Source organism: Abramis brama (genome assembly GCF_963993115.1).
Source record: "Abramis brama genome assembly, chromosome: 22".
Classification (NCBI taxonomy): domain Eukaryota; kingdom Metazoa; phylum Chordata; class Actinopteri; order Cypriniformes; family Leuciscidae; genus Abramis; species Abramis brama.
The window spans coordinates 9,540,007-9,556,036 of record NC_139984.1 but is presented as its reverse complement, the minus strand read 5'-3'; the positions used below and the strand labels follow the sequence as shown (position 1 = coordinate 9,556,036).

The following is a 16,030-nucleotide window of genomic DNA, read 5'->3' as shown; positions in this document are numbered from 1 at the left end:
AATTACCCCATAATTTACTCACCATCAATCCATCCAAGGTGTATATTACTCTCTTTTTTCAGCCAAACACAATCCGAGTTATATAAAACAAATATCCTAATATATTTATAATGCTTTATAATGGGAGTGAGTAGAGTTTTTAAGCCTAAAAAAGTGCATCCCTCCATCATAAAAGTAATCCATACAGCTCCAGTGGGTTAATAAAGGCCTTTCTGAAGTGAAGCAATGCGTTTTTGTAAGAAAAATATCCATATTTATAACTTTATAAATTACAATCACAGCTTCCGGTAACGGGCGTACGTGAGTCTAGTTCGGCGGAAGAGTGACCAATCCCTTTAATATACATACCATTTACGAGTCCTCATCTTTTGATTTTCACTAAACATTCACCAAACATTCAATTGGTCAAATGATTTATTCTTCCAAAACTCTTGTTGTCTGCTGATTCGACATGTATCAAGGTTCTCTGCATTTGTTGCATGCGAATGATCATTTGTAAGGTGTGTATATCGCAACCACTTTACATAATTTCAATTACATTTAATAGGGTTAGGTTACCTAACCTAATCATTTTACAATGTCAGAAATGTACTATGAGTCATTCTCGTACTGAGTTTCACTGTGACTGAAAGAGGTACAAGCTGACACTTACAGTCAGGTCGCTTCATTTTGGAAAGTCCCTGATAATCCTTTAAATAGTCATAAACATTTCATTGGTTATAGGATCTGTTTAAAGTCACCCTGACTTCCGCCATATCTGAATGCCAGATACAATGCAATTTATAATCTCAGACATCCCTCCATGACACATACCATTTAAATAGTTATGTTTGCCATTATTTTAATTTTTGTCCCACAAAAGGGAGTTTTATGTTACATTTAATGATATTTCGTACATGTTTATTGCATTATTTTTGTGTCATACTGTGTTAACCTGATGGCGATTTGTGTAGGTTACACAGCTGCATATATTGTTATATAGCCGTTGTTCATGAAAAGGCCAATTTTAATGAACATCATGTGAACATAATTTGCTACATTATTATTATTCATTATATTATTATTATAAAGTTCAGGATCAGTATATATATAAATGAAGTGCAAAATATTCAGGTATTAAAATGTCATCCATATGCCTGAAACATTTTTACAGTTTTAGAACAGAAATTTAAAGGTACACTAACTGTTGGCCATGCAGTTAAAAAAACAAAACTAAATGCATTTTGTGGATGAACATTGTTTTGGTTGTGCTTTGGCTCTGTGTGACTGTGTGGATGAATGTGGTTATACTGCTCATAAAACATTCACTACTTGGCTTAAAAGATAAAACAAGTTTAGATGGAAAGGTGACTAGCTGACTAAGATGTTACTGTAGCTTTACTTATTAATAGACACGGTATAATTACAGCACAGCGCTACAACAACCATAATGAAATGAGCCTTCACAACAGATAATGCTTTACAATGAACTGTTAGAGAGCTACATGGTAATTTATCTGTTCAATAAAATACCTTACTCACCTGTTGAGTAATAAAAACACCATCATCTTCCCCATTGCTTTTACAACATTTCAAATCCCTCAGTTCTTATCATCTCTGAAAAGCCACGGCAATGTTGATTCATGCTTTATTACGATCTCTGTCGCGTTCTCTTTTTCTCAGCAGACTCTCCTCTATTCGGCGCTTGTTTAAGTTGGGTGATTTAGCCATGTTAAATCATGTTATCCAAATCATGTGATATAAATCATGTGATCCATGTTAAGGTTTCTCGCTCTCAGTGACTACTTACCACTCCACTCCCACACCAGAAACGCATCAAAGTAGCCGGCGCAACTTTTCTCTATTTACAGATATGATGAGACAAGCACTAGCGAGTGACGTACGCAATTTCCCATGAACACCATCCCAACAGGTCTATAATATAAACACTTAAACTGGTAACTGGTAAGCTGGTGTGTGGTGGGCGTACTGGCGCAATATGGCTGCCGTCGCATCATCCAGGTGGATGCTGCACATTGGTGGTGGTTGAGGAGATTCCCCCTTCTATGTAAAAGCGCTTTGAGTGAAGAGAAAAGCGCTATATAAATGTAAGGAATTATTATTATTATTATTATTAAAACGGGCTTACTATAGTGAATCAAGGTAAGACAAAAACACATTTCTTTATCATTTAAAAAGTAGAGGTTGTTACAATAAACAATGCAAATTGTTGAAATGAGCTTCTGAGAAAGCTTCGTCCCACTACAGTTCACACTTAGAAGAAAATGTTCTATACAGAATCCTAAAGGTTTCTGTCAGGTGCTTTATATACCTGGTTCCCATCATAAGATCATTTTATGGATATAGTTTAAATTATGTATTTTTTTTATTAATTTGTATATGGATTCAATTTTAGTTATTAAACAGGTCATAAATATACTTTATCAATTAAAAAATAAACAAACATAAAAAAAGTAGTTTGTGATCATTTAAGACTTTTGTCCTTACATAGAACCTTTTTGGCATAAAGGGTTCTTTAAAATTGAACCCAATTGAACCTTTTTTTTTTTTTTTTTTCTAAGAGTGTACTCCTGCTTGGTTCAACTTTTCACCTGATAAAGCAAAGTGAAATTAATGATTGGGATATGCTCAAGCTGTCAAACATTACAAATAAAAACTCAAAGTGTTGTGTGGGAGTAACGTTGTTCGTGTTCAGGCTGTCAGCGTGTAATGGCTGTTGAACTGAGGGAAGGAAAAGGGCCCCTGCCAAACCTAGCATTAACATGCACCACCTACACACATTCCATCTGTGAAAGACAAAGACAGGCAAATATTTACAAACCATTAATGCAGGTTTCATTCATAACATTAAAATCTTGCTGTAGCTGGCATTCGTTCTAAAAATGAGCAGTGAATGTATGAATGTTCAACATAAATCTTTAATTATTTAGACAAAGTACATCTTTGTATTAGGTGATTATTTTAGAGCGATGACACTGATTTCAAAAGAAGACAACCTAAATGTTTAATGTGTGTCATGACTCTTTTAAAACAACATGGCATGATCCAAGGGCGTAGATTTGGTTTGAACATTGGGGGGGTTGAAAATTTATTCTGCATATTTTTCATGTGATCATGGTATAAATATTGGGGGGGTTGTAATGCATAGATTTAAATATTGGGGGGGTTATCTCCCCCCTAACCCCCCCACAAACTACGCCCCTGGCATGATCCCTTCCAGTTTGGTTTCAAATGTTATGAAGAAGTAAAGATTGTCCTCTAGTGGACAGAATGCAAAATGATGTCCTGCAATATCTTAACTATGAGAAAAGCGCCTATTTCTCACGACCAACAGTGACTTTCAAAGATGTTCATCATTCCATTTGAGTTGTATCAGTAAAGACAACAATATCAGATGAGTTACCCTTCCAGCTGTTCTGAAGAATCTGAGACACAAAATAAAGATGAATCTGTCCCTTTATGTGTTGATTCGTTTTTTTTGGGTCCCCTTAAATTGATAATGGATTTATTTGATCAACCAATCAAAACAAAACACCAAACAATGAATAAATTGACATGCCATTAATTGCTTTTGATTGTTTTAACTATGACAGCAAAATACTAATACTAAATAATAAGTTGCTGCCTTACATTTTTTAAGTATAATCAACTTGGATGTTTAAGTCATTTGAACTTAAATTACATTAAACTGAAAAATGTGTTGAATCTTGAATAACTTAAAAAAAAAGTTGAAAATTGCTTTAAAGTAAAGTAAAAACACATATTTGTCATAACTTTTTGACTTTGCTGTAGTAGGTACTTATAGGCAAAGTATGTAAATTATTTGGGAGGGCATGTTGTTAAAGTTAGGTCTCACATGTAACAGAGCACCCCCCCCCCCCCCCCCCCCCCCACACACACACACACACACAAAAAAAAAAAAAAAAAAAAATCTCAACAGACCTTAAAGGTAGGGTTGTGTCCATTCATAGATTTGGTGTGTAAAAAATTGCAAGTGTACTGAAAGCTAATGGGAGATTTAGCCTCAGTTATTAAATGGAATAAGTTTGACGTTTGAACAAGAGTGAAGATTTGCCCTTTACCTGGTATTAGTTACTTTTTTTTAGATGCCTTAAATTTTTACAGTACAATGAACTTGGATGTTTAAGTCATTTGAACTTAAATTACATTAAACTTAAACTTAAAAAAATTTGTTTAATCTTGTATAGGCCTAACAAAAAGTTGAAAATTGCATAACTTATTTTGATGAGTTAAATGTAAAAACATACGTAGTCATAACTTATTGATCATATAATTTGTTTTCACAGTGTATTGGATATTGTGTAATTTTCATAAGAAACCCTACAAAAGTTATTCTAAAATATATCAGTTTTTATTTTGTGTTGTATTGGGATGATATAAGACAATTACCATTAGGATCCTTTGGTTCTAACTTATGACTGAATTTCCAATAGAAATCCCTTTGAAATGTTTTTTGACTGAGCCAGATGTCAGGACATGAATGGACGTAAGCTATTAATGTTTATCAGGCAGCAGAAGCATTCCAGAGTGCAGTTAAAGTAGGACTAATCCCCGTGACGTCACGACGGGGTGGGGGGGAAGAGTCCTTCAGAAACACGAGAAGAGTCGCTTTCAGAGGAACAAGTACCAACATGCCCAGATTGCGGGACTTCCAAGCAGATTTTAACAATATATAAAAGTCGGAAATTGATCTAGCCACAGAGCTGTCTGGCAGCAATGCAGCGACGATGCGTTATATTCAAGAACGGGCTCTTTAGTGGGATTTCAGCAGAAACGTGTAAAGTTGAGCTAAACGATTAAATGAAGGCGTCTTATACTGTATTTAGTGGGCGCACAGCGGTTTTGCGCGTTTGCGTGCAATGTTCGCTCGTTAACGCTACGCGAAAACATCAGTGAACGCTTCGCCGATTCTGATTAACGTTTAATTTTGGTTTCACGCCAACCTTGATTCAGAATGAACCAGTGTAAAGTCATGAAGGATGGTTATCTGGAGAAGAGGAGTAATGGACTTCTGCAGCTGTGGAAGAAGAAGCGTTGCGTTCTGTCAGAGGAAGGACTCCGTCTGTACGACAGTAAAGGCGAGAGCAGCAAAGAGATGCGCTTCGAGCTGATGACCACGCTGGACTGTGTGGAGTATAAACGGGGTCTGGTGTACTTCACCATCGTGATGAACGGCGGGAAGGAGATTGACTTCAGGTGCCAGCAGGAGGGAACGGCGTGGAACGCGGAGATCGCGCTCGCGCTGGTGCGCTTCAAAAACCGCGTCGCCGTTCAGACCGGCAGGAACAGACATTTGTCACATCTGGGCAGCTGCGGGGAGGGAGACGTCGAGCTTTGAGGGTAAAGACAACTGGTTTTGATGTTGATCAGCATTTATTTTGGAAGGGTTGGTTGTGTGTCCTAGCATGGAGAACCATTCGCGTGTTCTCTCGGGAATCAATTATCCAGAATAGCATCTGCTTTTCATTTACTGGATTGAGCTCTATGAAACAGACACACGTTTTTGTTCACGTCTTTTGGAAAATCACGGCTTTAATTATTCTTTCACAGATCTGAGAGGCTTTGCAGCATGAAATAGCTGCCTGAGGACCGGAGGGATTCCCAATTCCATTATGGAATTTCGAACCATTTCTATTGGGAATTTGCTTAGAAGTCAATCACAAAACAAAAGCTGTATCTTTTAGAACGCATAGTTCCCAATACAATTATCTCCAGTTGGAATAAAGCTCATGTGGAACATCAAAAAGACAATTTTAACTTTAACTTCAATAGATCCCAAATGATTGTCACTAGCAAGTCATTAATCAGTTCATTAAAGAGTTTCAGAAGCACACTATTTAAATAGTTATAACATCCTTTTGGGATTTTTACATTATTCAATAGGATGTTTTAAAATTCTTATTTGATCCCATTAGAATCCTTTACATTTGGTTCCACATTTTAATATATATTTAAAAAAAAAATCCACTAGGAATTTTGTACACTGTTTTTCATTATAAAGGCATTCCTGCTTGACCAGCTCCCATTCATAAAGCAAAAACAGCTGAATAAAGCTAAACAGGGAAATCACACCAGATATTACAATATGAATATTGTTGTTAAAAATTATATGATCAATTATGACATGTTTTTACATTGCTCTAACTCATCAAAATAATTTAAGCCATTTTCAACTTTTTTTCCAAGTTATGCAAGATTCAACTCATTTTTTAAAGTCAGTTTAATGTAATTTAAGTTGAAATGACTTAAACATCCAAGCTGATTGTACTTAAATATTTTAGGTAGCAACTTTTTGTACAGTGTGTAATTTAATTGCACTCAAGCATTAGAAATCCACTAAATGGGGCTTGTGAGAATTTGATTTTATGCCATGTACAACATTTGTGCAAGAAAAAAAAGATATGAATGAAAAAGTCAATTTACTGAATCCATCTGTAATTCTTTCCACAACTCACTAATGCAGTGTTACTATTGTATTCTCAGCCCAAACACAGCACTGGATCCAGAAGAGAAAGAGAGAGAGAGACTGTGGACAAGAAAATGAAGGCCCATTGTTAAGGAAACGGCTTATTCTGAACTTGAAAACTCGTATATCTTTTCTTTTGTACTTCCACCTTTTTTCACAGTGACACCTTTCGGCACATTGGATGGATTTCTGCAGTGGAAAAGATTTAATGCACTTTTACTGCACAAGTCAACAGGAAAAGAGAGACCCAATGGATTGCTCTTCACCATAATTCAATGCTTCACTCCTCACAATGCCAGAGTGGATTTCGGTGTCGACTTTACACTTTCAAGGGACGTTCTTACCTCGCGTGAAATGGAGGACTCACACTCAGTATTATAACTGAAAGCATGATGCTGCTTCAGGAGACATTAGCCATAGATGAAGTATGACTCACAACTGCACTCTTTAACATTTCATAAGTATTTGAACAAGGAATTTGGATTCATTCCCTTGTAAAGGTTCTTCAATCGCACGGAAAAGCACAGCAGACTGCTTTCCCTTGGAATGCATCCCGAGTGCATGGAAAACTTGATGGATGTGTTTTTATTTTGTTTTCCATTGGGCAATGCTGTTATTGCTACAGTTTTCTCCATATTCTGCCTACATACCCAAACGTTTGATGGTTACAAATGATTACACAGGAAGTGTTTAATTTTTGTTTCACAAAGCTCATTATGTCATTAGGTACACATTGTCCAAATAAAAAAAAAGGATGATTTTGTGGCATTGTAATCTGAATTATTTTAATTGGTTTGTTGAGGCCCAAGTCAACAGCTTATAGCAAATTGGAAACAGTATTGAAGGCGAGTCTCAGTCTGTTCAACATCAAGTGCCTGTGCGGCACATGCCCCGACAATGGCCTCACTGACTAATATTGTCCCGCCTTGCCTGCTTTCCTGTCAGTTTCACTGAGAGGCCGTCTAAGAAGTTGTCAAACAGGGCTTTTTCGTCAGGATGAATGTGTTTTGCTGTTGCGCAGGAACTGTGGAAGTTAAGTGCTGCACTCCTGCATTAGCAAAACCAGGTGTGAAGGGAAGTATAGGATTAATCTCAAACGTGCCACAACCAGTTTGTTATCGTAGCTTGATAAATGGCGAAATTAAATGACAGACTGTGAAAGATCTGTTCACTAAGAATCTGATGGTCTCGCATAGAGAGGTCAGTTCGTGTCGGACAGAAATCTTCACATATGGTTCATAGGGGGTCGCAACCCAATAACGGCGTGCAGGGGGAAAACAGTGCTAAATACAAACAACAACCATATAATATTAGTGTATAGGTTCATTCGAAAGTACTGTAAACGAAAAAGGAATACGACACAAGGTTTGACTAAAGTGGAGGGCCGAACATGTTTATATTTTTGTTGTTTCTACGCAATTTTTGCGACTGTTCATATTATTTGTATATATTATTTGTTCAAATCTTCATATTAGACATGCAGCTGATACTATGAACTAATTTAGGGGTTTTGAGTATGACAAATTATATTACAATAAATGTTTAAATATGTATATATTCATTTGCGTATTTTATGTACTGTATATGTATATTTATAAACTTACAATTCTATATATTATTTATATTTTAATTATATAATTTATTTTTACACACATTTCATATACACTGCCAGAACTAATACTTATATTCAGCGAAAATGCATTAATAAATGCTGTTGTTTTGACATTTCAATTTATCAAAGAATCCTGAAAAAAATGCTGTCAATAAAGTGCTGTCAAATCGATTAATTGCGATTAATCGCATCTAACATAAAGTTTGTAAATGTATGCATATATATATATATATATATATATATATATATATATATATATATATATATATATATACAGTGCAATGCATAAGTGAATACACCCATGCTAAAGTTGACTAAAAAGAGGAATAAAAAATCATATTTTGGAAATTGAACTTAATGCCTTAATTTAAAAAATTAGGAAAAATCCAACCTTTAAGGACACCAATTTTCTTTGTGAATGAATAATGTATCGTAAATAAATAAATGTTCTTCCTTAAAATACATGGTGCATAAGTGAGTACACCCCTATGTTAAATTCCCATAGAGGCAGGCAGATTTTTATTTTTAAGTATTTAAAAAAAAAAATTTTTAGGATACTATGCATCCTGATAAAGTTCCCTTGGCCTTTGGAATTAAAATAGCCCCACATCATCACATAGCCTTCACCATACCTAGAGATTGGCATGGGGTACTTTCCATAAGATCATCTCTCAATGCAAATCAAACTAGCTTTTAGGCTAACTGAAATAAAATCATGCCAATCTCTAGGTATGGTGAAGGCTATGTGATGATGTGGGGCTATTTTAATTCCAAAGGCCAAGGGAACTTTATCAGGATGCATAGTATCCTAAAAAAAAATAAAAAAAAATACTTAAAAATAAAAATCTGCCTGCCTCTATGGGAATTTAACATAGGGGTGTACTCACTTATGCACCATGTATTTTAAGGAAGAACATTTATTTGTTTACGATACATTATTCATTCACAAAGAAAATTGGTGTCCTTAAAGGTTGGATTTTTCCTAATTTTTTAAATTAAGGCATTAAGTTCAATTTCCAAAATATGATTTTTTATTCCTCTTTTTAGTCAACTTTAGCATGGGTGTATTCACTTATGCATTGCACTGTATATATATATATACATATACACACACGCACATATTTACAAACTTTTATGTTAGATGTGATTAGTCGCATTTAATCATTTTGACATCACTAATATACATACATAATTGCATATTTATATGCATACATACACACATACATGTATTTACAAACTTTTATGTTAGATGCTATTAACTTAGACTTCCTTTATTAATCCCCGAGGGGAAATTAAGGTGTTACAGCAGCAATAGAAATCGAGACAACATGCATAACAAAAATCAATACAGACAATAAAATCAATCAATAATCTCAATATCTATTAATTACAAAATACCATACAACGACCTACTTAACATAACAAGTTCAGAAACACCTCCAATTCCCTTACCCACATACACACTCAATAACCAAAAACAATGCCACTCAACCCCTAGTCCAAGCAAAAACATTCAATATATTATTTAAAACAAGTTATTACGGTAATATGGACTAAAATATTAAAATAGTAAATATACTAAATAATCACAATTAAACACTAAATTTTAAATAATCACAATTAAACACTAATTTATATGTATTACATGCATTTCTCTGTGTGTCATGACACAAATCAGCATATGTTCTCAAGTGAAGTGAACTTCTACTGATGTTCCCTACTGAGTGTGTAGGCAGCATTAAACACTGTAGTCACCCTGTGGGTCGCAGCACGGCTCCTGCCATATTGTATTTTCTGGTCTCCAGGCCGTTCAGTGCCCTGGGCTGTGCCTGTGGTGTTGCAATAATAGGCAGATTGTGTGTGTGGAAAACCCCAGAGCCGGAGCTACTGAGGAGGCTCTGTTAAAAAAAGCCACAGTCTTGAGATGACTCAGCAGTCTGGCAGCAAAACCTGAACAAGAGCCTGCTCACAGTCCGCTCGACCTCGACACATGCAGTGGCTTTCCTGCGTTGTGGACAGCAGTTTCAGAAAAAAAGTGTGTGTATATGAGCTACTAATAGTTCTGTGGAAGTTACTACGCTTTAATTTGCTCTGTGGCAAGTAGATAAGAGCCATAAATGAGGATCTGTGTAGTTATTGATTCACTCTAAATATTTGATCTCACAATGGAGTTCAAAGCAATTGTACGGCAGTAGGTAAGTTTGTCTCAGATGAATCCTTCAATGTCACAAACACTTACAGACACTCAAGTCTCTCACAGTTACATAATGCTTAAGCCTGCATCCGGACATGTTGTGGCATCTTTTCCCAAGGTGTGTCTCTGCGGTTTGTGTTATGGCAGTCAGTCTGTGTGGAAACGGCTTCACACCCATAAACACACACAGGATCATGAGGGAAGTGCCCTGCAGTAATAGAGCATCACATGTGCATGTGAAGTGTGTTCAGCAGCTGAGCTCTGCATAAACACTGCATGAAGGACATGCGTCTACAGAGAAGTAACTGTGGGCATTTACACTACACTGTTTTCAACTAAAAACGGAAAACGTTTTATGCGTTTTGTCCGTTCATTTATATGTCAACAGCTTTTTGGGCGCCTGAAAACGTAAAGTTTTGAAGACGGGTTTCAAAGTGCACGTTATCGTCTCCATGTAAACTACAAAAACGTCAATTTGTGAAAATGGTGACTTCATGCACATGTGTATTGTCAGAGAATGTCTAATAGGGAGAGAATTGGCACTCTCTGGTTACTTCCGGTTTCTGGACTGGCTGCAGTAACACATCTCTGTCCATGCGGGGGCGCTCGCAGGCGAGTGCAGAATGAATGGAGGTCTATGGCGCTATACCCCTCAAAATCCACTTTTCTCAGGATATAATTTTTTGTCTAGTAATTTGAATATTGTATTCGAAAGGAGATGCAAAGAAATTACACATTGCTGGGTGTTAGATTTAGAGTCACTTATTTGCTTTAAAAAGTCTTTTAAAGTGTCAATGACGTCATACACATCGTACGACCAGAGATACTGCTTTACGGCAGTCCTTCAGTCACTTTGGTGCTTTCGCGCTCTGCACTTTCTTTTCTCTCGAGGCATCGACAACACAGCTGACACAGGTAAACACACGTGCTAGAAGAGTTTTTGTTTTGTTTGTTTCTGATCCCGCTTCGGATGCCACGATGCCATCAAGCGGTATCTCTGGTCGTAATCAGCGTTCATTAGCAGAATGCTAGCGTGTTATGGGCAACAACAACTCAACCTGTAAGAAATCGAAAGGACATAAGTACTCGTTCATTCAACTTTCGACCTATAACCCATGTTGAACTTGCAAAACCTACAATCAAATCTGAGATTTCTCAACGGCAATCGTCTGAAAGAGACAAATTTAGCCGTCTAGCCCCATAGACTCCCATTCATTTTGCACTCATGGGCGATCGCCCCCAGTGGAACTCTGGTGGAACTACAACTAAAATTCGGTACAATAGGACTTAATAGGGAGTGCGCAGGCTCTCCGTAGACGGGCTCTGGTATTGTTCAGTCTATAGGTGCGTAGTGTTTCTTTACAAAGTGACATCACCATCTACTGGCCTGGCATGAATAATACAGCGTTTTTAGTCTTCGCTGATCCGTGAACGGGGATTGTTTTATGTTGTCATCTGTACACCAAAACAAGGGCGTAGATTTGGTTTGAACATTGGGGGGGTTGAAGTTTGGGTATGCCTCCTGATGCCTCCTTTTCATGTGATCATGGTATAAATATTGGGGAGGTTATCTCCCCCCCAACCCCCCCACAAACTACGCCCCTGCACGAAAAACACAAAGGAAAAACTTTTCCGTTTTACTACATTATTGCTGTGTAAACGTACCCTGAGTCAGAAATTAAAATACAAAAACAAAATTATCATGTTCTAATATTATCATTAACTAAAACTATTAAAAACATTTCTGCAAACTGAAATAAAGCTAACAATAAAATACAATATTAGTTGAAAAACGTAAACTAAAAAAGAATTAGAAATGTTGCCTCGGCAATAAAGTGAAAAAAAAAATGAAGCATATAATTATTAACTGAAAAAATAAAAATAAATAAAAATAAAAATAATTTAAAAGTAAAAAGCAATATTAAAAAACTAATAAAAGACAAAAGCACATAATACATTTACAGAAGAGCTCAAATTAACTAAATAAAATAAATTATATATATATATATATATATATATATATATATATATATATATATATATATACATGTGTCACGTTCACCGTCTGTCTCTGCACTACATTACCCAGGATCCTCTTTGGCACACCTGCATTCACTCTCCAGATTACTAATCACCTGCACCTGTTCACCATCAGCAACCTCGTCATCAAGCACTATAAAACGCTCACCATAGCCCCAGTTCATTGTCAAGCCTCCAACAGGAACAGACCATTAGCCATTGTCTCTTGAAGTCTCTGATGGTTCACGATTCTGCAAAGTAACGTATACTCACCTGTGAAACACTAACCTCTGTATCATTGTTCCGCTGTCTCCAGAAACCATGTTACCAGTGATCCTGTATCCTCCTGAGCTTCCTGTGTTCACTCCGAGCTTGTTTGCTAGCGACTGCATCTGAAAGGGAAAAGACAAGTATTAATGAACTGTAACTGCTTGACATCAACTAACCTGAAGATAACATGCTCACCTGTTGTCTGCCCCGCACTGAGTGATCTTCACCGAATCTGCACCTGAACTCTGAATACTCACCTTGCACTCTTGTCTATTTGAATAAAACTGTGTTTGGATTCACTTACCTCTGTCTCCGTGCCTGTATCCTGACAATGTGCATGTATAAAGCTAATTCAAAATATTAATAAAACTAAAATAAAAACTAATATAACACTGGTTCTAATAAAGACAAGAATAACTATTATATATATATATATATATATATATATATATATATATATATATATATATATATATATATATATATATAACCTTATTGTCCTTTCAAACCTTTCTTTCTTTTCTGTGAAGCATAAAAATGTATATATTGAGTTTTTTTTTTTTTTTTTTCTACAATAAAAGTCAATGGTAACCAAAACTGCACTGTACAGCCTGATTTTTCAGTTGTAAAAAATGATTCGATTATTAAACGATTATTGGAACAGGCTGACATTTTACTCTACAAATACTCTTTCAGTCTTTCCACTTCAAAGTTTTCACGTTTAATTCAATGTGTTGCTCGTCGTTTCTTTGTGATTATTTGTGAAATTTAGGCTACTAGCAATTTCTGAGGAAAAATAGTTTCTACACCATTTTTTTCAATGTGTTTAATTGGCAACATTTTTCAGAATATCTTCTCTTGTGTTTCACAGATGAAATGCTCTTTCATCTCTTTAAGCGTAAAGCAAACACAAATGAGAAGAAAAGTAAAGTTGATATGATATTTGTTTCCCCTTGACTGCAGTCTTCCAGTCTCTCACATTCCAGAAGCTTCTGTGCGTCACTGACAGAGGCATGTGAGGAGCAGAGAGACAGTGTGTGTAAACTGTGTTAAAATAGCAGCCGGGTGAGAGCCTGATGGATTCAACACGCCTCTTTAACCTGTGTTTAATAAACAGAAAACAGATCTTCCCTGAAGCTCTGGGTCAATAAAGTGTGATTCCTCCAGGAAACCAAAGCTTCACTTGAGTTTTCACAGCCATCAAATATTAGTCTATTAAAACTCATATAGCGTCCAGTCAAGGGATCCCAGACAGCAACATAGTGTCGGCCCAGATCCGGCCCACATCTGGTATTCATTGAATCCACATGTACCAGATGTGGCCCGGATCTGGGCCGACACTATGTTGCTGTCTGGGGAATGTTTTAAGGTTGCGTATGAGGAAACGAGATGCTGCGTCACAATGCCTGAAAACGTGCATTTCAGGTGCCTATATTTTTGGTCTCTCTCTAAGACTGTGAACTCATTCAAATGTATGATGTTATATAGGGAAAGTTAGATCAAATTAGTGCATTGGCACAATTTTGTCAGCACCCAAAGTTAGTATATTGTAATATAATGTTTATATCAATATAATGTTTAATATATAATGTTAGAAATCATTATTATTAATCAATCATTAATCACACTTATGTATAGGGTCCAATTCTCATTATTAACTAACTATTAACTATGCATTTGCCCTCAATAAACTCCTAATTACTGCTTATTAATACTTAATAAGGTAGTTGTTAAGTTTAGGCATTGGGTGGATTAAGGGATGTAGAACATGATCATGCAGAATAAGGCATTGATATATGCTTCGTATGTACTAATAACCTGCCAATATTCTTGTAATATGCATGTTAATAAGCAACTTGTTCATAGTGAGAATTTGACACTTAAAAAAAATAAAAAATACTAAAAACATTTTTTGAAAAATATAGTTTGGGAACCCCTGAGTTACATGATAAAATTGACTAGATCTCCAGCAGAGGGCAGACTGACTCAAACATCACGAGGAAGAATGATGTTTATTGTGAAGAATGTCTGCAGCGCTGCAAACAATATAATATAATATAATATAATATAATATAATATAATATAATATAATATAATATAATATAATATAATATAATATAATATAATATAATATAATTAACAGTTTTATCAGTTCTGTTGATGTAACATTCCTGGTTATCCATGATGAAAGTGATTGCTCATCCTCAAGCAAAACTATTTTGGAGACTACCACAATATGAAAACTAAAGTGGCCTTTTATTTCATTAATATAATATATTTTTTGTTTTATATTTTTATCAATATTACAGTTTAAAAAAAAAATATATATATATATATACTTTTGGGATTTGAGATACTCTACAAGTGCGCATTAAATAAAGCGGTCTTGTTTTTCAGCGGGTCTCGGGTTGTTTGTCACACAGGAGGAGTGAGTGAATGAAGGGCTGATTCTCTGAGTGTGGCTGATGTATGATGTCAGGCTTTAGTCTAAATATATTTTCATAACAGTGACCCTGTGTGATGGCAACATGATGGTTAGTTAATTCCAGGTCATGCAGGTCTCGTAAGGCCACTCTAACAAGTGTTGACAGTATTCGTCCAAAAGCCCCTCTGTAAAAACCTTTAACTCTACTACAAACTGAAACATGAATTTTAAACCTGGTTTCATCCAATGTTCAGAGTTAAATTTTGAAATTGTATGCAAGTGAGCACATATTCAATTAGATAATGCCTCATTTGCATAATTAAACATAACATTTCAGAAAACTTGTTATACAAAAACTGGGGTGTTATACAAAATCAACGGGGGTGATACTGTTAAATAATGCATATTGCCAATCACAATCACAATCATTGCATAGATGAAATGTGAGCATCATTGATCATTAGTGTTTCAGGTCAGCGTGAGTGGATGAGGGATTGAGTGAGATGCTTCAGCGCTGCAGGAGATCATGAGAAGAGGAGAGGAATGTTGTCCTGCTGCTCGACAGGTGCTGGATTTAACACACACACACACACACATGCACGCACGCACACACACACACACACACACACACACACTAAAACCAAGTCTAAACCCTCAAGCGGTGTCAGAAAGTGAGTTCTGGCTGAAAGATCCTCACTTCACTACAAACACCTCAATTAATTGCTCAATTTCACCCACAAAACTTTGATGAGCCATTTAATATGACCGCATACCTTGAGAAAAGCTCTAGCTCCAGTTGTCTGCATGTTGCCACTTGGTTTGATATTGTTCAATGACATTCCGATTTTAAGACTGGCTTAAGTGTCCAAATACTTTCTGGAGCCACAGTATATAGACATTTCACAGCACAGCAGAACAATCAGCACTGAGCAGATAAACCAGACTAGTGATGCTCCACTGGCACAGACAGATAGCAAAGAGCGATGGAGCCAAGAGAGAGAGAGACAGAGACAGAGACAGACA

At 36.1% G+C, this 16,030-nt stretch overlaps 1 protein-coding gene across 1 annotated transcript; it reads left to right on the top strand.

Annotated features, from left to right (window-relative positions):
- Positions 1-4,592: 4,592 nt before the first annotated feature.
- On the top strand, positions 4,593-7,255 carry phlda3 (pleckstrin homology-like domain, family A, member 3). Its single transcript, XM_084098531.1, has 2 exons — positions 4,593-5,361; positions 6,505-7,255. Exon 1 carries the CDS (start codon positions 4,976-4,978, stop codon positions 5,357-5,359), a length of 384 nt encoding a protein of 127 aa, XP_083954657.1. The 5' UTR covers positions 4,593-4,975; the 3' UTR covers positions 5,360-5,361; positions 6,505-7,255.
- The last annotated feature ends 8,775 nt before the right edge of the window (positions 7,256-16,030 follow it).